We start from the raw sequence: 21,468 nt of genomic DNA, 5'->3' as shown, positions 1-21,468 counted from the left end.
TTTTTATTTCTTTAGAGTAGCATTTTCGCCAAACCTTTATGGCATTTACTTGCTTCTACACAATTGATCAAAGTTGGTGATTCTTGAAAAAATTGTTCAGTTACATTTACAAATCACAAATTTCCTCGTCTTAGCAATAGATATAATCATTTTAGGATTTAGCTTTATATTCTTTTAATCTGTGAAATCTGTTTAATTTGTTTGGAACCAATTCATAAAAGTGTGTAGCCAAAATATACTCGAACATTCACATTTGAGCTCGTAGACATTGGAAGATTATCAAGAAATTCCAACTAGCTTATCCTAGAACTTAGAAGAGACTATAAATATACATTACATAATCATTTACACCTACAACCTTTGGTGCTTCTGAAAGAGCGCACTAATGTCTACACATTCTATAGGTTCTACATTTCTATCCTTGAGTTCTTGGTACTTTCATCTGTAGTTGATCTAAACAGACTAGCTTTACGTAATGCCAAAGGACAAGGTTCTACTTTTGTGTCCGTGAGTTCCGAGTACTTCCATCTGTAGTTGATCTAAACAGACCAGGCTTCATTACAAAAGTGGGTAGAGGTATAGAACTTGGTGGTGGTGAGACAGCAAAGGTAGAGGTTCCGGCGTAGAATAATCGCTCGTTTGTATTACAGAGTGAACTTGTCACTTGAAGCGTAACCCCCCTGTCCTTGTTTAGACTTCGTTTTTGTTTGTGTGGAGGTCTGTAAGATTTGGCGTTGATAGTACCATTTTGTGGACAACGACGAACTTGCTTTGAGTGAATTTCCATGGTGTGGAGTGTAAAGCAAATAAGGAATGAATGCTTCTATAGAAAGGAAGAGAATAATTTGTTTCATCATTGAAAGGAAGGAGTGATCTTTATAGAAGAATTAGTGTCTAATAAGGGAGAGAGATGAATTGGATTTAGCCTTGGATTTGGATTGCGGAAGGCGGTTTTATTAAAATTATAAATTACGAATTACGAATAGAAAATTAGATTTGGTATTTTTAATAAGAAAAAGAAATATCGTATAATTTTGTTGAGGATATTCATGTATGTGTAATAGGATAGCGACAATTTAAGGCTCATTTTCGTAACCCATGATATGATTTTGTAAAGATTTGATTTTCTATAAAATTTATTGAACTTAGTATTTTCTAATAAATATTTAAATATTCAAATATGTCGATTTGGATAACCATTTGTTTCTTTTTCTTATTTCTAAATTGTAATGATTTTTTTTTATAAATTTATTAATGTTTGTCTAATAAATTTATGTACTCTTAATTTTGTGCAAAAATAATTATATATATATATATATGTATATATAATGCTAAATTACAAAAAGAAAAAAAAAAAGAGAGAGAACTTTTGTTTTTGTGTAAAAAAATATCATAAACTTCTTTACTATTAGTTTTAGTTTTGGTGGTAAATTGTTAAATTTTTGTAAATATTCTCAAGCTTAAAAAAAAGTTAGAAAGAGTACTCATTGGTTCCAATTTTACACCAAGATAAAATCCAATATTATAAGTTAAAAGACCATGGGAGACCCGCCATACATTGCCTCTATATGGCAACTATCTTGAAAACATTTAATAAAGTTTAGGTGTAAATGAAATAAAATATTGTATTATATTTTGATGGTTAAATTTCGAAGGCATTTTAGATTTATTGCAAAATTACCATGTTTAGGTATTTTTTGCTAAATACGTGGATGGCCGAATAGTAATGTATGTATGGTTTATTTTATTTTGCTTTGTTTAAAATCAACCAGTCGCTTGAATAAGTTTATTTTCAACAAAGCAAAGGAGAGTAAAAAAAAAAAAAAAAAACCAAGGAAGGGAGAATTAAAATGAAAAAAGTAGATAAAATGGACACAAATACTGATTGGTATATTTTTATTTAGTTTACATTGACAATTCCATTTGAAAGGGGAAAAAAGGATGATCATTGTGGTGGTGTGTTTAATCTTAGGGTACCTCCAAGCTCTATGGGAACAAGGGCAATTAGAGAGTGTAGAACATCTTTAATTAGAGGCCTATAGCTTGATTCTCCTTGTACACACAACACAGCCATTGCAGCAACCTAAATCATAAACGTTAATTTCATACAGAGTTTAGGGATTAAATTCAAAGTTTTTTGAAACCATAGAATCCAAATTAAATTAAGATTTAAAAAAAAAAAATGAAAGAAACGAACCTGATACAAGTGTTTGAGGTCCATAGTATTTCTAATAACAGGATCTACTATGTTTGGTAACTTCGATCTATCTGTGAGTTGAGGCATCGCCTGTGCATTGCCCATTTCCATCATATCCCATTATTACCTTACTATATCATTCATTTTCATTTTATATAGAGAGAGAGGTATATTAAACATTAAATTTTAAATAACTTTCAAATGACAGAAATTTAAGAGCTTAATTTTAACGCATGTTTAAAATTGATGGGTTTAGCTTTAACAATTGAAATTGAAAGTTTAGGGTATAATGACAAATAATATTCTCATTAAATCAATCAAACAAATAAAAACTTTACCCACGTGACGATAGAGTGGGATTGTGGTGTTGGCCGTTTCTCCACCGGCCTTCTTCCAAGCAGAAGCTCTAGTACCACAATTCCAAAAGCATACACATCACTTTTTTCTGTTAATTTACCTGTTAACAAAACATTCATTTTACATCACTACACAAAACATATAAAATAGTAAGTAAAAATTAAGAAAACATTTTTAGTTTAGTAAGTAACACTCTTGCCCCTATGGTTTATAATTGGTAACAATTTAGATAAGCTTATCGAGAAAAAATAGTTGGATTAGATTGTGGATTGATTCGGTTATTAAAGTCATGGGTTCTTAAAATTTCTGACTAAAACTAATGAGATTAAAAAAAAAGGAGAGAATAAAAGAATCCCAACCATCGCCTGAGAAAAGATGACCTATAATAAATGTTTCTAGTCGTTCATTTATGAAACAGATGGCCTTCAATACTAACACACGCCCCACAGATGGCATCATTTAAATCTCAAAATTCAATTTCACAAAATATCCTACGGGTCATTATTTATCCTACCTCCTTCAATCGAAAAATATTAAATGATACCATTAATTATGCTATAGCCGTCTCCTTCCAGAGTGATTGATGGTTGGATTTTGGAACTAATCAAGAATCAAATTAAACCATTCGGTTTTGCATACAAGGGACCTAAACCAATGTCCAATAAAAACAAAACCAATGGACTGGCTTTATGAGTTATTATTCGGTTGTTTCTCGGTTTTTAACATATTTTTTCATTTCAAATTTTTATTCTTACTTTTCATTTTGTTTTGAATTAATCTTTTTTGCAAACTTTAAATTAAAATTTGGTCTATTTCTTTCTTTATAAATGGTAATTTGACATTTTAAAATCTTTTTGGTACTTTTCTAAATACAAATGGCTAGTAACATTAAAATTTAGTCTTTTATTCTAAATAAATATACATGCATCATAATAATTATAACATTAAAATAATTATAATACAAAAAGATACCTAGTGAAGAATGTAATGTTAGGAGTATATAAACACCATTTGGTTTGGTTCGATTTTCAATAGATTTTCCAACAAAAATTCAATCCAAACCAATACTTTCTGTTTTTCTCTAAATACAAACCAAAAATCCAGTTTGTTACTAAAAAACCAAACCATTAGGATTCTTTGATTCGAATCAATATTTTTTTTTATTTTAATGGATGTTGCCATGGTATAGGAATTCAAATTCTTAGATTGAACAAAAATATGAAACTAAACAAATTCTTAAATAACTAGTGAAGGAAATTAAATGTCTAGTCTAAGATATATAGATACTATAAGAACCAATATTGAACGAAGTAAGTTTAATCCTAATTATAATAGAATTTATGCGGGAGTAATAAAGTAAAGTGAATGTGGGTTACCATGTAATAGATACTCTGGAGCTACATATCCCAAGGTGCCAGAAAGCTTAATTTTGTTATTGTTTTGGGTTCCATCAGTGATTGCAATCCCAAAGTCAGCCAACTGAATTGCATTCAACAACACCAACAAAACTTTTGTTTAGGCTAAATTCTACCGACTACTCTAAACCTTTTTTTTTTCCTCGAAACTATCATTTATCTTTTATTAGATGTTCCAAAACTATTACTGAAGTAAAAATTAAATTAAAGAAAAAAAAGATCAAACTTCAAAGGAATGTTTTGGTGGCCGCCATCATGGGTCATGAGCACGCAGTCCAAGATTCTATTTTTAGATACAAAATTTTATAAGATTGTATAACTTAAACAAGTGGGATTGACTATTAAAACGGCCTCCAAATGTAATGGTGGTGTTTATAACTATTTCTAGTCTACAAATAATTATAATAATATTATTTAAACTCTTCCTTGTTAGAGTGTCATAACTCATAATAACTCATGCATTTTCTTCCTTGTTAGAATGTCGTAACTCATATGCTATAATTAATTCGACGCATCATTTGTTAAAGCATTGATAGTTCAAAAATAGTATTGGGTAATTTTGCAGGTTTGGAAAGAATAGAAACAGGAAGCTAGAGAAGTACCTTAGCGTTGAAGTTGGCATCAAGAAGGATGTTGGAAGTCTTCAAATCTCTATGAATAACTGCAGGCTGGCAATGCTCGTGAAGGTATTCTAATCCTCTGCGAATTCATTAGCTTTCCATTATTTTACCTCTATTTATATTACCATGTATTCTATTTAAATGCATAACAAATGTTTTTTAAGAAAATAAATGTTACATGAAAATATTGAATCCTCGTTTAAGAAAAAAAATAAAACAAACAAATTTTTGTGTGAAGCTTTTAAAAAGGAAACAAGCAATATGAACGAGAGCGTACCAATTATTTGAAAACAAGTTTTTCAAACAAAAAAAAAATCAAAAATTTATTTATTTGAGATAAATTGCATCGGATAACAATAAAATTAGAAGAAACAAAAAATAGCTCATAGAATCTCTTTTTTTGCATATTGCAAATATAATAAGTAATTAGATATATCATCCAATATCAAAGATTATTAACAAACTATTCGCTTTTAAATTTACTACTTTTACTATTTAAAAAATATAGTAAGATGAGCTCTATTATTATTAAATGTTTTGCTATTTTTGTAAATGTCCCCTTAAAAGGGTCATGTTAGGTTTGATTGGATTTTTTTTTTTTTTCTTATTTCTAAAAATTAAGCTAATTGATATTAATAATAATGCATCTGAAAATATAAATTTTAAAACTTAAAAGTAAAATGAAAACCAACTTAAATTTAAGGACTAAAAAGCTAGTTTAATTAACATCAAGACAAAAAGATTTGTTATCAGGTAAGTGACGTTTTCAAGATTTGCATGTCAAATATAGCATCAAAGAAATTCACAAATTTTGTGAGAAAATATTAATTTATAATCTAATTTTTAGTTAGTTTAAATATTAAATTAATAATTGTATCAATTTAAACTTAAATTTTAAAAGTTGTTTTAATTTAAACTCAAACTAATAATATCAATATAAACCCTAAATTTTACAAGCTTTTCAATTTAGATTCTTAATTTTTATAAATATATCAATTTAAATCCACCATTTATATTTAATTTGAACAATTTTGATGAAAGTTGAAAATTTCTAAAGTTTAAGATTTTAATTGATTTAACTATTAATTTAAATTTTAAATTGATACAACTTCGTAAATCATCGAGTAATTGCCTAAAATCTTAAAACGATGATTATAAACTTTTTAAAAACAAGTCGAGTTTTATAATTTTTTTTTTTTGTCAAAAAAAATATAAAAAGTGCACATGATTATTTTATTTATCAAAGGGGATCACGAGAATTGAGAATAAAAAGGAAAGCAAGAGACATGCCTTGCAACATCGAGAGCAATCTTCATCCGCATGTGCCAATTTAAGGCCGAACCACGAGAGGGCCCTGCATCATAATTTTCAACTTACAGCAATTAAAAATGCATCACATGGACATGGCAACTCTAGTTCTAATTTGGTAAAAATAAATAAATCATTTGGTTTATTTAGTCCTAGTATTTTATTTTTCTTCTGTTGATGCTAAAATTTGAGATAAAGTACTTAATATCTTTTCGTTGTTAGAAAGTAAGAAAAGAATTACCATGGAGTTGAGTTTCTAGAGATCCATTCTCCATGAGCTCATAAACAATCAACTTTGCATCTCCCTCACTGCTACATCCCAATTGGCAAATAATATTCGGATGATGAATTCTGCTCAATATATTCACTTCATTCTGCATTAGAAGTCGAAGCAAAAATTCCATTTCAAGATAAAAACAAAAAATAAAAAAGAATAATAACAATAATCAAACGTGTCAAACAGATGATAGAATTGCTATCGAATTTGTGTCTATATCCATTAGCTATCTAATTGATGTTTAATACGTCAAATTTTAAAGTAGATATGTAAATTATAACAAAACAAACCTATACTTTTAAATTTTCACTTTTGTTAACATTGAACTCTTATAAAATTTCGAATAAAAACGACACTTAAAATGATGCATGCAGTGTTAAATTTCTTTTAGTTGGTTGCCACGCCATTTCACACTCAATTCTCATCCAAAGTTTTAAAGAATTTCTACCCTAACAATGTCTTGAACCATTCTGCAATCGAAGTATATCGATATTTTTTAAACAAAATCACAACGTTTGGAAGGCATACGGCAAAGAAAAAGGAATCACCTCAAATTCTGTGTCAGCTTGAAGGCCACTGCAGTCAAGCTTCTTCACAGCCACGACCAAATTATCATCCAACAAAGCCTTATAAACTCTCGCAAACCCACCTTCACCCAATACATTACTCTCCCCAAAATTCCCAGTAGCTTTCTCCAATACTTTGAAATCAATCACCGATACACATCCCTTCTTCCCAGTCACAAATGGAGCTAATCCCATCCCTTTCTCAGCATCTTATGATCCACACACAAACACACTTTCTTTCAGAAATTTCTAAGTAACTCCATTTCAACGAATGATCTTAACACAGATATATTTCAGATTCTAGGCTTACCTTTCCGTTTGCTTTTACCAGCATTTCTTCTCTGCCGGTGAATCCACAACCAGAGCAATGAAAACAAAGCAGCGATAAGCAGGGCAGAGCAAAATCCAGCCACAGCCACTCCTATTCTCTTCCGAGCTTCCATCTAACGATTGTGATATTGACGATGTTCTTCACCTCGAAATTTAAATGGAGAAGTTAATAAGCGATTCGGAAAAAAAAAAATAACGTATTAATCAGAGAAACTTCAATTTAGGGAGAAAAAGAAGGACTATGGATTTGAGAATGGGATGCTTCTTTATGCGGAAAATCAAATACAAGATTGTAATGTGTAATTAATGTACCTACCGAGTGAATGAGCAGCGGTTGAAGACGAAATGGGAGAGAGTGATGGAGATAAAATGGGGGACCGATGGCTGTATAACACCAACCAAAATGGGACATCGCCATTGATTAGTGCTCTATTCTTCTTCTTCTTCTTCTTCCTCTTCTTGGCTAGGGTTCAGAAGAAGCTTGAAAATGGCGAAAAATCTGATGAGCTTAAGAGATGCGGGAAATGGTTTTAGGAGTGAATGTTTGTTTAGCTTTTCATGTTTCCTAATTTGAATCTTTTCGCGAAAATTGAAGAAAAAAAAACCGCTAACGATATATTTATGTTTAATAATAAATTAAGCTTAATGTTAAATGAATAATTGATATTAGTTTTAAATTAATTGCACTATATTTTTATTTTCATCTCAATGCATAAATTTTACACAATTCTACATAGTATTAAAAAAAATTATATGGAAGGTATGTTTTAAATTCTTTGTAAACTAATATTTTAAGCTTTAGAAAAAAAAAATAAATTTTGCAAGACGAATAAATAAAGTAAATATATGCTTAAAATTCTATGAAAAAAACATGTGAAACATATAGAGTGGTGGACTAATAACAACCATGAACTATGTCACGGGGTAAAAGTTCTTGCACATGCAATATCTCTTTAACAGCACCTCAATAGTCCCAGTTTGAGGTAAGTCTTTCGTATTATTCTCGAGTTGGATTGGTTTTACCCTCCCATTGGCTCGTCTGTAAAGGTGTTATGCACATCCGTCCTAGACTAGTGACAACCCTCCCCGACCTACTTTGGCCAGTTTGTCTAACTAAAGAGTAGGCATACAACTCTAGCCCGTACTCCACTTGATCCCTATTTCACATGCTCTATTGAGCATATATTGGGACTAACCAACCCACTCATGTCTCCCCATGCATGTCGTGCATCTTTAATACGTGACGACTAACAAAAACTAACTAAATAATCAAAATGAATTCATGAATTTTCTCCACATAGATCGGAAGGTAAATCCCTCCCACACGTAGGTCTTTTGCTAAAATGATGGACTAAAAAATAAAAGTTAAAATTAGATATTTAACCATTCAAAATTGAACTAAACTCGAAGGATTGTAGACTAAAATGATATGTGTTAACTCAAATATATGTAATAATTTAGGTCTAACTTGACTTAGACAAGAGTACTAAATAGTTATCAATCATCCGTTCCTTTATTGGAGCAAACATGGGCCTCAACCTCTTTTTTGTTTCCAGCCCAATCTTTTCCCATGGGCTCCCCATTGGGCCACAATTCATTTGCATGTAATTTTGCCAACAAAATTATATAAAAGGTAATTATAATATGTAGCAATATTTAGAATAATTATTAAATATGTAACAATATTTTAAAAAAATTGCAAAAATAGCAAAATCTATCAATGATAGGAGTCTATCACCGATAGATTTTGACAGATTTTGCTATATTTGCAATTTTTTTAAAATATTGTTACATATTTAATTATTTTGAATATAATTGCTACATTTGCAACTATCCCTTATATAAAAGCTTGTTTATTTTAAAACTAATTATAATTTATACCATAGATTTCAAAATGGGTTTTTTTTTCAGAATAGTAAAAAAACAAAATATTTCCATATCATTACAAAAATCATTAAAAAAAATAAATATATTTCCACATCACGACAAAAATACAAAAATTCAATACATTTGAATTTGTCTTAAACCTTAAATATTCTGTCAATTTTACCGTCTTTTATCTAAGGATGTATATATATATATATATTTTTTTTAATACAGGTTATATGTGTTGTGAAATAATATTATAAAGAATTAACAATAGAATTTTAAAATTTCAAAAGACAAATTGAAATTTTGATCAATGTAGAAGATAAAGGGGAATAGAAAAATGAATATTCAAAAACAAATGGAAAAGAATAAATAATAACCAAATAAATTCTCATTCCGTTATATGAAGTCCAATATTCTAAAATAACTAATGACTAAATGACCAAAGAATATGGAAATGAAAAAGAGAATTTGTTGGGGTGATCGCTATTTTAGTTTTGTCTCAATTTAGTTAATAAATTTTAAAATGATTTAACTTTACCTCTTAAAAATTACTTATTTTATTCGAAAGTAAAGACACCTACTGAATTCACATAAGAAATCGACAAAAGAAAGACGAAATAGAAATTGGGTTTTTTTTTTTATCGGGTAGAAAAACAGGTCAATATTTACATTTGTCACTTCGTTTCTTTAACTAAATATTCGATTGTATGAAACAAAAATCATATCAATTACCGTGTTGAATGATAATTGATATAGTACTTGTTTTACCGAAACATACAATACTTCTTTGATAAATCATCTATTTGATTCTTTAATATTTTATAATTTAGTTTCGATAGTTTATAATTATAAATAGTATAATTTAAATTTTAACCCATTTTGAAGAATTTTCTTAAACTTTTAAGCTATTGTTTTTTGTGGGAACGATTGGAAGGAAAGTGAGAAAATAAATTCCATTGTTGAATTTCGAATCATCCACTGAAATAGATTGCACTTTCCTTCAAAATTTTCGGAATTTTCTTTTTGTATAATCTAATTTTTCTTGTTCTTCCTTTCTCTCCAAGTAATCATAATATTCAAGTTATAGAGGAAGTCAACTTTAGTTGTTTACAAAATATATATATACACACACTAGAGGTTCAAAATTAATATTAATTTTTTTAAAATAAATTTTAGATTTTCTGATTTCTTTTTTAATCTCTCGTAATCAAATTTGGAAATTGACTTCCAAAGTTCGCGAATCAAAATGGATCTAAAAACTGTAGAGAACAATAAGGAAGCGACTACTACATATCAATAGACGACAATCGAACTACACTCAATCTGAAATAACCTTGGAATCTTGAGTTTTAAAAACAAGTCTGACATTACTGTAGTGTGGTCGGCTCAACATCGTACTAGTGCGAGGATTTAAGTCAATTCATAGAGCAAGACCAAACCAGTAGAAGTAGATTGAAGGTTGAGTATAACAAACAAACACACGTGAGCAAATCTTATAAGATAAAAAATTAAAGGTCGTTTGGGACAAATATTAACTATGACTATAATAACCATCTCTTACTACGATAAATCTCTAATTAGTTTATTTACTACCGTGTTTATTATTTGTTACATAGGAATTATAATAACCTACTTCTTATCTCAAACCGTCGTTTAAAATTTACGAACCAAGTTTATAATTTATAAAATAATATTAATGATTAATAAAAAGTTAGGAATTGAAGAAGTACTTTATAGTTGAGTCAATGAAGACTACAAATGGTTGGAAGAATGATAGAAATGGGACAGAGAAGTCAAGGTCACATGAGTGATGATGATTCCTTTCTCTAAAATCCAACAAAGCATTTTAGCATCTTTCTTTATTATTTTTTTTTAAATTTATTTTAATGCATATTTCATCTTTAATTTGTACTTTGTTATTTCTTTTTGGGGTCCCCTTTTATTGTAATTGTCTTTATTTGGATATGGAATTTCTTATACTATCCATAAGGTTTATAACACTATAATATGTATCATTGTTGTTATTTGAGAGATTTTAATTTCCTAAATTTTATCTCATAATTTTGTCAAGTTGTATCATAATTTGACCTAATTTTGGTTTTTTCACGTTGACCTTTTAACCTAATTTTGTCAATATTGAACATATGTTCTTAAAGATTGTTGAATGTATATGTATATATAAGAAAATTATTATAAATGATAAAACAATTGTTGAAAATATTTCTAAAATTTAATAAAATTTTAGATTATGTCAGTGTCTGATATTGGTAAACAAATAAAATCTGAAACTTTGCTATATTTTGTTTTACTAAAAAGAATTATTTAAATTTTGATTTTTAATTTAAAAAATAAAAACTCAACGTGTTTAAAAGTTTGAGATTAAAATCGTAATACTTACCTAAATTTAAAATGTAATTTGCTTAAATTGAAATATAAGATGAATGTTGACCCAACATTAACAACTGTGTATTTGGGTTAACTTTTCAAGTATTTAGTTTTTAAAATAACTCGCTTTCGGAAGAAAAAAATTAAAGTATTTGACGATCATTCGAAACATGAAATTCATCGCATGAAAATGGTCGTGGAAGTTGCGTTTAGACAGAGTTTGTTATTAAAGCTTAAAATTGGTCGTCATAGTTGGATATGCAAGGGTAGTCGTTGGAGGTGGTTGTCGAAGTTTTTCGTCAAAGGTAATTGCTGGAATGAACCATTAAAAACATTAAGGAGAATGAAGAGTAGATAATATTATCTCACTCAATTCATATCACGTTAGCGAGTCAAATACCTACTAAAATTTTTGCAATAAAAACTTTAAAACAACTTTTTTTCTCTAAACTTATGAATCAAAATTGACTTTTATCCCATGAGTGAGAATGATTTATTTTGAGACCATACATTAATTAGTTCATCTTTTGAGACCAAAAGAAAGAAAGCAATGACTCTTAGTTATTCTTTACCATAAAATATCCCATCTTTTCTTCTGTAAAGTAAAAATTTTGAAAACATCTTTATTCACTCAAAGTCAATACATTTTTTATTTTAAGGATTAGTTGTTTAATTTTAATTTTAATGGTTTTGTTTTATAAAACGTAAATAAACTCTTAATTATTAATTCAATTCCTTCGAATTATTCTATAATTCTATAAATTTTTTGGTTTTTTTTTTTTTTTAAAGATTTGGCTATATTGTAATAAAAATTTTGTTATATTCTAATACTTTAAATATAATTGATATATTTATAATCGTCTCACAAATCTTTTAAACAAAAAAAATATTTCTTAAAATAAAATATCTATATTTTGTCTCTCGAATTAGTAGGTGTAGTTAGTTTACACAAATAGATTTCTATTTTCAACAAAAAAAAAAAAAAAAAGTTATTTACTTTTTCTTAATAGATTCTAAAAACATATCACGTAGAACAATTGATTCATAGATAAAAATTACAATCCAAAAAATCATCATAATATCAAGTTATATTTATATTATCGACACTTTCAAAAAAAAAGAAAAGTAACTATTCATAACACGATCAAGTATAGATGAAGGCAGTCATACGAGTATGTCGAGTACAACCGAACAAATTATGTTGAGTCAAGAACATCTTCGTTTCTTCAAGTCACACGTTGATTTCTACCACATCGTTTTTAAACGAAGCTTTACCATAACATCTAATTTTTTTAGGGATTTGACTTTTCTAAAAGGTAAACTATTCGAAAGAAAAGGAAATTGATCGTACCAATGCTCGAAGGATTGTATATCCACACAGATTAATTGCGTTAAAAATGGTATTATCCAATTTTAATTAAGCAATGAATTGGATTGAATTGAAGAATACGATTTTTTAGGGGAAAAAAATAATTGCGATGTTAGTTGCTGGGAATATTGATATCCTCATAAATGTATCGGTCCGATGCCCGTGACAACCAAAATTGCATACAATAATAATGGAGACCCAATACTTTACGGAATATCAATACACTATTTCTATTAATGTAATCATAAATAATAATACTAAATTAATTAAATCATTAATATTCATTAATATTAAATTATTTTAAATAAAGTAAAAAAATATTATCCTAAATATTTAAAAATTACTATTTACATATAAGAAATGGGTGAATTGAAACATTGAACAAACGATCAAAATTATAATAAAATGAAACAATAATTATTGAAATTTTATTAAATGAAGTGAATTTTAATATCGACAAATGAAGTGGATATAAATCGTATGGGATAAAATTGTCACAAATTGAAGATGATAAGGACATCTCTTCCTTCAACATTGCCCACTCTAATAATCATATGTGAATTTCAGCATTTAAAAATCATTTTAATTCTTTTTATTTTATTTTATTTTCTTTTTCTAGCTATACATTATATGGACAAAAAATGTATTCAAATAATTATATTATTTCCATACGTGTGACAGAAAAGGGGTCAAATATATTTATAGAAGCCAGTAACAATATCTCATTAAAGTTTAGATTATATTGAGATATGAAACTAAAAAAAGGAGTGTATGGGTAATCTTAAGAGATCAAGCAGTTTTTTTTCTTAGATATTATTATAGTTCCTTGTAATTTTGAAATTATTATGTTGGAAAAATATTTTCGATCGATCTTAAATTTAGGATTCGGTTGATTTGACTTTCTAAATGTTTATAAACATATGTTTTTCACTTATAAATGCTATTCTTAATAACCTTATAAATATATATATATATATATTAAGATAAAAATGTTAAAATAGTAGTAAATACTAAAATTAAAACTTTTTAATTTATTGGAAAGGAAATTGTTATATACTGCAAAAGAAAAATTGAAACTATTTACAAAACATTAAAAAATAAAAAATAAATAGATTAAAGAGAGTTTGATGAATTTTGATATATTGTAAATAGTTTCCATATTTTGATATTTTTAAAAAACAACCCTTATAATACATAGGATAACGTTAAGGATGCGTTTGAGGGAGTGAAAGAGTTATGGAGAAAAATGATTATAATAATCATAGGATTATGACAATTTTAGTGTTATGATAATATGTGTTTGGGGGAAATAATATAAAAAGTAGTGTTATGACAGTATGTGTTTGAGAAGTGTGATTATGATACGTGTTATAATAATATGTGTTTGGAGAATAATTATGATTGTAGTAATTTAAAAGATAATAATAGAATTTGGATTGGGCTATTTGTGTAGGGTAACGCACGATTGTAAGAAAGTAAAAGAGAGATAAGATATGGTTACTTAGGGATTAGGATAACCCTAATCCCCATTTATCATATTCCTTAGGCCAAACACGGTTTGACCCAATTTTCTAATCATTTTCTCCTTAAGACCCTACCCCAAACATACCTTAAATATCAGAAGTGAGCATAACGGACCGAAAAATCGAGCCGACTTACCAGACCAAAGTACTTTGGTCGAAAATCGAAAGGAGTCGGTCAGGGTCATTTTCAAAAAGTTTTAAATCGAGAATTTTAAAAAAGTATTTTTAAGTCTTAAACCGACCCGAACAACCATTACTCATTGATGTCGAGGTCAGTTTGATCACCCCTACTAAATATACTTAGGAAAACTATTTGTAGTAAATATTTACAAAATATAGACGGATTAAGACAGATAAATCTACGCTTTCTTATATTTTATAAATATTTTGATTAATGTTAGTTATATTAAAAAATGATAGAAATATTAGTATTTACAATTACAAAGTAAAAAAAAAAAAAAAGAAATTATTATTATTATTATTATTATTATTATGTTCCACTTGAAAATTAACCCATTGACTTGGGGAATGGCGGAGGGTGCAAAAGTGGAAATATTTGACAACAAATTAATTAGGAAGAATTTTGGGGAAGAATTGAAATTACGTTCTTTGTTCGGTACTTTTGGCCCAATTTTTAGGCTCATTCCTAAAAGGGAACTGCTCATTGGCCAATTAACTTCCCAATAAGCAAGCTGACAAGCGTTTCCTTCTACCCAACCACGTGGCGTCCCGTTATTGGACACCTTTGATGATATGTACAACTACGACCGTACGTTGTTTAGTTGAAGTTTGGAGTAAATATCAATTAATCGATATTTTTAAAATAAAAATAAAATACACAAAAGGGTTTGTTTAAAAAACCATCAAAATTAATGACATTTTTTTAATAAAAAAAAATTATTAATTAAGAAACTTTGTTTTTTTTTTTTAATAAATAAAACAGGAAACTTACGACAAATTAGGTTAGTTTTATTAATTTAAATAAACCAAATAAAACTAAATCATATCTTTTAGTTTTGAAAACGTTGTGACCATACAAAAACAAGTCGAAATCTTAGATATAGTCCCAAAGTGTTTATTTATTAATATAAAACACATTTTCAAGTTTGATTGTTGTGCTATACTATATAGTTTTTACTTGAAATCATAAATGAGAAAACTAAATATTTTCATATTTAAATTAATAAATTAATATTGTACGGTGATTTATTTATTATTTATATTATAACTAGCTTAATATCTTCATTTTGTATTTATATATATATTTTTTGTGTGTATATTGATAATATAGCTTCACTATCAAGTCGAATCTACATAAATAAAAATATTTTTCATTGACGTGTCAGTGAATACACTGTAATACCATGATTAAGACCAACAATCAAGTATTTTAAATTGTGTATTAGTCCATCTATTTTGTAGTGGTTAAACTTTAGAATTAGATAAATTTGGGACAACCGTCCAACAAGACTTGATTTGTAATTGAGCCTAGAAACATGAATCATCACTCTACATGATTTCAAATTTTTAGCAACACAAATTTTTCGCAATAGAATTTGGTGAAAATTGAAGCAAAAATATCTTGCAGCTAACATCAAATTTTACATATTAACATATTGCATTTTTAATTTCAAAATTACTATATGAGAAATCTCGATTCAAATGCGATTATAAATACTACAATTGAACAAGAGAACAAACAAAATATTACATGACTACTTAAAATAACTATTAGATACATTTTAAACAACTTTTATTAAAATGTTAAAAATATTTTTCAATTCAAACAGACTTTAAAAATTATAACGAGTAAAATTTGGAAAAAATTGATAAATAGATGAACAATGTTTAACATTTTTATTGGAGTAAATGATATTGTAACGGGAACTGGAGGCTAACCGAAAACCCGTGTAGTTGACACCGTTGACAGGAGGAAGGAGGACAAAGCGGTGAATGAAATGGGAAATTAGGGTCCGTCCGGGTTTACGGAAAGGAAAAGAGAAAACCCGAAACAAGAATGGAAGCTGTCACTTTTACGTCTAAGGGACCCACATATCCAAGAGCTAATTAAAATTAAAAAAAAAAAAGTGAAAAAAATTTGAAATTAAAATTAAAAAGAGAAAAAAAAAAAAAAAAAAAAAAGAGAGTGAGAGTGGAAGGCCCACGCCGAAGCTGACAAGGAAGTGGAACAAAGAAGGGAAACCTGAACAACCACCACATAGCAAAGGCAAACCCCACTCTCTCTCTCTCTCTTTCCCCCCTTTTTTTTTTTTTTTTTTTTTTTTTTTTTTTTTTGTATCTAATATTTTTCCCCCAATATTTATACCCTTTCTTTACTCTCTCCGCCACCCTCTTTCCCTTTTCTCTTCTTCTTCTTCTTCTTCTTCTTCTTCTTTCCCCCATTTCCCCATCATGCTCAACCAAGACAAATGGCTTTCAGCGGCCATGGCCGACGATACCCTCGTTGCTGACTTATTGTTGAGGTTGAAGCAGTCTCAGGCTGTTTTACCTTCCAAATCTCCTCTTCCGATGTCCGTTCCGTTTACCTGGGGTATTAAGCAACCGAGGTCCAGGATGTCCACAGCTACGGCTACGGCTACGGCTACGGTGTCTGTCAGATGTGGCGATGTTGTATTGAAGAGGAATAATAAGGATGTTGACTCTACTAGATGTAGTCCTACCACGCCGCTTTCATGGAGTGGTGGAGCTTCGCCTTCTGCTACGCTTGACGGTTTTGAGGAGTCCAGTCGTCCCGCTACGCTCTCTCAGGCTGCTTCCAGATTTAAGGTTCTTGAGTTTTTATTTTGTTTATTATCTTCTCATTCTCTGTTTTGATTTATGCCGTCTGTTTTGGATTTTTGTAGTTTCGTCTCTTTTCTCGCGTCTGTGTGCTTTGAGTTTCCGATCTTTCTGATTTTTTTTTTGTCTTTTTGGATATTCTTTTTTTTACGAGTTCTCTCGAATCTTGACGCCGGCGTTCTTAATTATGGTTTTTTTTTCTCGGCGGTGGTGTCTCGTCGGCTGCGGATTTTAAGCCGCTGGTGGCGGCGTAGATTTTCAGATGAAACATTCTTATCTCGGTGAAGCTTCATATATTGTATCGTCACCGTTTTTTTTCTCCATTTGCTTTTTCAAGAATCTGATTCCGTTTCGTGAAATCTCTTCTGATTTTCTCTCTCTCATTTTGTTCGTCAGTTAGTCGAAACGAACTTCCTCTCTCAGAACTCACAACCTGCAAATCTCTCAATTCCATAATCGCTCCGTACTTCACCGAACAGTTTCCAATTCTCTCCATCAATGGCGGACAATCCTCACAAATCACCGTCGAGAAAACCGCTCTTTAATTCCATAAATCCACAAATAAACTCCTAGATTTTCCTAAAAATTTCACTTCTCGGGTCAGCGAAAGGACGCGTGTTGAAAATACTTAGCGTTTTCTTCTCGCCTCTTTTCGAGCTCCAAATCCATTATTTCTTCGAAAATTGACGAAAACGCCCTTCAAATCCCTCGCTAGATTCCAAACCTTTCCAAATCGTACATCGAGTCGCTGTTTCGTCACGCACGCGATTTCGCAAATATAAACTCTCTTCCATCGCCGACGGTCAGTCTACCCAGGGACCATTCACCATAGTAAGGGCCTCGAAACTTCCCTACATCCATCGTCCTTTCTTTTTCCTCTCCTTTTGACTGTACTACCACTCGACGCGTAGAAGATTCATCACCAAACCGCGAGGCTATTCTGGTCATTCTTCACATTCAGAGCCGGTCTGGTCGAACCGGCGGCCAGATTCAACCGTCGACGAAGCTACGAAGTGAGGTCCCAAATAGGATCAGGTAAGAGATGAAACGCTCCCAAGAGAAGAGATAGGCGTGCGTTAGGTTTGATGCAGACTTGTTGTTTGGGGAGGGAGTAATTATCAGGTGTGGCGATGGTACACGGTTTGTTCCTGCTTCGCTTTCTAAAATATATATATATATATATATTATATATATATATATATTAATGATAAAATGGAATCTACCCTATTGTTCATGATTGATGGATAGGAGTAGAATAACAAAAAAATATACGATTACGAATTTGAATTTGGATCGTGAAAATGGTTGGGGGAAAATATATAATTTATGTATAGAATTGTTTTATAAGTTGTTGAGGTGAGAAAAGGAAGAGGATGATCCACGTGACCAAGTCACGCGAGGTGGGAAAGCAAGACATGAGATGGTACGGGGTGTGGTCGCAATCTTAAAGTGACCACGTGGAATTCATGATGTGGCGTGAGATTCTGGTAAATGTGTATTTGGGTCATATTTGTTTCCCAAATAATACTCCGATTCATTCCGGTTCTGGACAATACTTATTTTGTTTGTTGTCAAATAATAATTTATCTTAATAAGGGTAAGATGGATGTATATTCCCCATCTCTTCTTAGTGGGAGGAGAGAGAAGAGGTATTTGCTGTTTCCGTTTCAAATTTTGTGCCACTTTGCTTTTTTTTCCTTTTTTTTCTTCTTGTTCTTGTACTGATTCATTCTTGTTCATATGTCTATATGTTTGCAATTTTGATTCTTATTAATGGGTTTGATAATTGGAGTTGATTTGAATATTGTGTTTAACTGTTTTGTGATAATGATCCTCATCAATATGTTTGGAGTTGAATTTAAAGCCTGTGTTATTTGTTCTGTAATACTGATTCATATTAATGGGCTTGAAAATGGGGTTGATTTAAACTTTTTTGTGACAATGATTCATATCAATGTGTTTTGTGGTTGATTATATAACTTTTGTTACTTATTTTGTAATTTTGATACTTGTTAATGGGTGTGGACTTGATTTATACCTTATACTAGTTGTTTTGTTGGTTATGTTGGTTCTTCTTCTTATTGATAGACTTTATGTTAGTTATTTTTTATAATATGTTTGGGATTTGCTTTTCAGGGTGCTGCTGGAAATGAGTCGGCGGCTGGTAATACTACAAAGAGGTTAAGACGAAAGAAGGTAATTTCTTGTAGGGAAAATCAATTTTGGATTTGTTGGGGTCTGGCCGTATAAGTCAAGTATTTGTTTATTGCTGACTTTAATTGAGTTGTTGGCTTGCATTGTTCTTGATGAATGAATTGTTCAACAACCAACTGTATATCTAACTTATTTCTTTTTGTGCTCTCATTTGATGACGTATTCTCTTTGTTTGTTTTCCAGACATTTGCTGAACTTAAGGAAGAGGAAAGCATCCTTTTGAAGGAGAAAGTTCATCTAAAAATGGTATGAATACGATCTTCTTTTGTTATCCTCTATTAATTCCTTATTGTTTTTTCTTTTGTTATAGAAGTGGATATGTATATGCTATATATTGTTTTGTTTATAATTTATAATTGGGAATAAAGAACTTTAAATTTATAATTTGTTTTGTATTTTCTTGATGTTTTGTTCAATATAGGACAAATTATGGGCTGTTGCCTTTTTCCTTTCTTGTTGGCAGTGTCACCATCTTTTGTTTTTGAGGACCTAACCTCTTACTTTTTGAACAGGAACTGGCCACTTTAAGGGCAAACTTAGAAGAACAAAGAGCCAAGAATGAGGGTCTGAAGAAAATGAAGGTAATTCCACCTCTTTTATTTTTAATCAACATGTCTGCTGCTTTCTTTTTCCATGAAAATTTGAGTTGCTGTCTTTTTGCCTTTGTAAAGTTGTGAAAAGATTGATAGAAAAAAGTGTTTCAAAGATGTTGACATTTCACAACCAATATTCTCTTTCTTTATCAAACAAATCACTTCCTTGATTTACTAAGGCTTCTTAAGAACAATAAATCTCTCACTTTATGCAGGTAGATCTCAACTTGAAATACCCAGAGAAATTCAGTAAAAACTCCAATATGATGATGATGATGATGATGCCAGAAGAATCTTCATCCACTCTAACCCATCAAAGAGAAAGCTCTTCCCCCACATTGCCATTCACAACATCAGGCTCAGGTTCTTCCGACGCTCAATCGCAGAAGAACTTGAAATCAACCGAAGAAGATTGTGTCTTTCTCTTACCCGATTTAAATATGATACCCTCAGAAGATTAACTAAGATCAAAATACATCGACTCTCTCTCTCTCTCTCTCTCTTCCTCTTGCTCTCGTTCTCTTTCTTGTTTTTCGTTCTTGCTAATATGTTGACATGGGCAGGCACAGATTGTAAAGCCATGAGAGCTCCAATGGCTTTACAATTTGTAGATGGCAAAAAAGTTTGCCGTCTTGTAGAAGAACATTCAATTCTGTCTGTTATTAGCATTTGTTAATTCCTATGTTTCTTACAAATTTTTTTCTCTCCCCTTTTTGAAGGATGTAACTCTTGTTGGGTTAAACAAATTGTTGAATCCCTCTAGAAGAATGGTGTAGGGTTGATTCATTCGTTGTAGCGTTTATTATATAGGTACATAGTTACTGAATTTGTTTGTCATGACTTTGTTGTTATAAAAATTATTTTTCTTTTTGGCCATTTTCCACTTTACTGCGCCTCCCTCCTTTTGTGCTTTCTTACTCATTATGTTCACTCACAAGTGCTTTTAGTGCAAAGCATTAGCACAATTTTATTTGAATTAGTGTTAAATCGATGTTAAAAGTTTTGGTTCAAATAATGAGAGACCCACTCATGAGAAAATGTGTTCGATGTATTGGTGAGGCACTACATGTTGAATAGAATATAGTTTTAGTGTAGAATTTTGGTTTAAATATTACTTTGTTTGGTTTTTGTACTTTCGATTTTAGTTTAGTTTGATCTTTTCAAAATATTCATCGATTGTTTTATTTCCAAAATTAACCTTACTTTCATAAGTAAGGAAGACTTGCAATAATTTTTGGTATACTTTGAGATTTAATTTAACGAGTTTAATGTAAAAAATTTAATCGAAAAGAAAGGTGAAGTGATTAAAAAATGGTCTCAAGTTTAAGTGCATAGGGAACTAAAACGTGCATGTTAAAAATCTAAGAATTGAATAAATCAAAACTGCTGATGTGAGTTGACTTAGTGACATTGGCATGCATTTTTCAACTCGTATTTGTTGGTTGAACTAAAAAATAATATAAGGTATGTTATTTGTTGGTTATGGTAAAAAAATTAATTCAAAGTGAACAAATATTGAAGAATATTTAATTTTGATGTAATTTAAAATTATCTTTGTTCGTAAAATTGAATTTGTGTTTATGTTTATTTGATGTAATGTGGTCATACAATCTTCTGATTCTCTCTTGATTGGATAATATGTG

General features: G+C 29.9%; 2 protein-coding genes across 8 annotated transcripts; one reads left to right on the top strand and one right to left on the bottom strand.

Moving 5' to 3' along the window:
- Positions 1–1,845: 1,845 nt before the first annotated feature.
- On the bottom strand, positions 1,846–7,626 carry LOC103493772 (probable receptor-like protein kinase At1g80640). 4 transcript variants are annotated; one of them, XM_008454656.3, is made up of 10 exons: positions 7,387–7,626; positions 7,051–7,209; positions 6,723–6,949; positions 6,139–6,271; positions 5,880–5,943; positions 4,572–4,668; positions 3,931–4,033; positions 2,536–2,654; positions 2,198–2,287; positions 1,846–2,083 (listed from the first exon to the last, which is right to left on the bottom strand). In XM_008454656.3, exons 2-10 carry the CDS (start codon positions 7,181–7,183, stop codon positions 1,946–1,948), a joined length of 1,104 nt encoding a protein of 367 aa, XP_008452878.2. In that variant the 5' UTR covers positions 7,184–7,209; positions 7,387–7,626; the 3' UTR covers positions 1,846–1,945. The 4 variants fall into 4 exon arrangements, with proteins under 4 accessions (XP_008452878.2, XP_016901282.2, XP_016901283.2 ...); XM_017045793.2 differs by having other exon boundaries at positions 7,051–7,215; positions 7,387–7,591; XM_017045794.2 differs by lacking the exon at positions 7,387–7,626 and having other exon boundaries at positions 2,540–2,654; positions 7,051–7,338.
- Positions 7,627–16,490: 8,864 nt separating this feature from the next.
- Positions 16,491–20,701, top strand: LOC103493773 (uncharacterized). 4 transcript variants are annotated; one of them, XM_051087804.1, is made up of 6 exons: positions 17,056–17,299; positions 17,415–18,505; positions 19,155–19,214; positions 19,416–19,478; positions 19,745–19,813; positions 20,041–20,701. In XM_051087804.1, the coding sequence occupies exons 2-6, from the start codon at positions 18,485–18,487 to the stop codon at positions 20,284–20,286; spliced, it is 459 nt and encodes a 152-aa protein (XP_050943761.1). In that variant the 5' UTR covers positions 17,056–17,299; positions 17,415–18,484; the 3' UTR covers positions 20,287–20,701. The 4 variants fall into 4 exon arrangements, with proteins under 4 accessions (XP_016901256.2, XP_008452882.2, XP_050943761.1 ...); XM_051087803.1 differs by having other exon boundaries at positions 17,056–17,316; XM_017045767.2 differs by lacking the exons at positions 17,056–17,299; positions 17,415–18,505 and adding an exon at positions 16,491–17,006.
- Positions 20,702–21,468: the final 767 nt, after the last annotated feature.

Source organism: Cucumis melo, chromosome 7, assembly GCF_025177605.1.
Source record: "Cucumis melo cultivar AY chromosome 7, USDA_Cmelo_AY_1.0, whole genome shotgun sequence".
NCBI lineage: Eukaryota > Viridiplantae > Streptophyta > Magnoliopsida > Cucurbitales > Cucurbitaceae > Cucumis > Cucumis melo.
The sequence above is the reverse complement of the archived record's forward strand: the minus strand, read 5'-3'. Positions and strand labels throughout refer to the sequence as shown.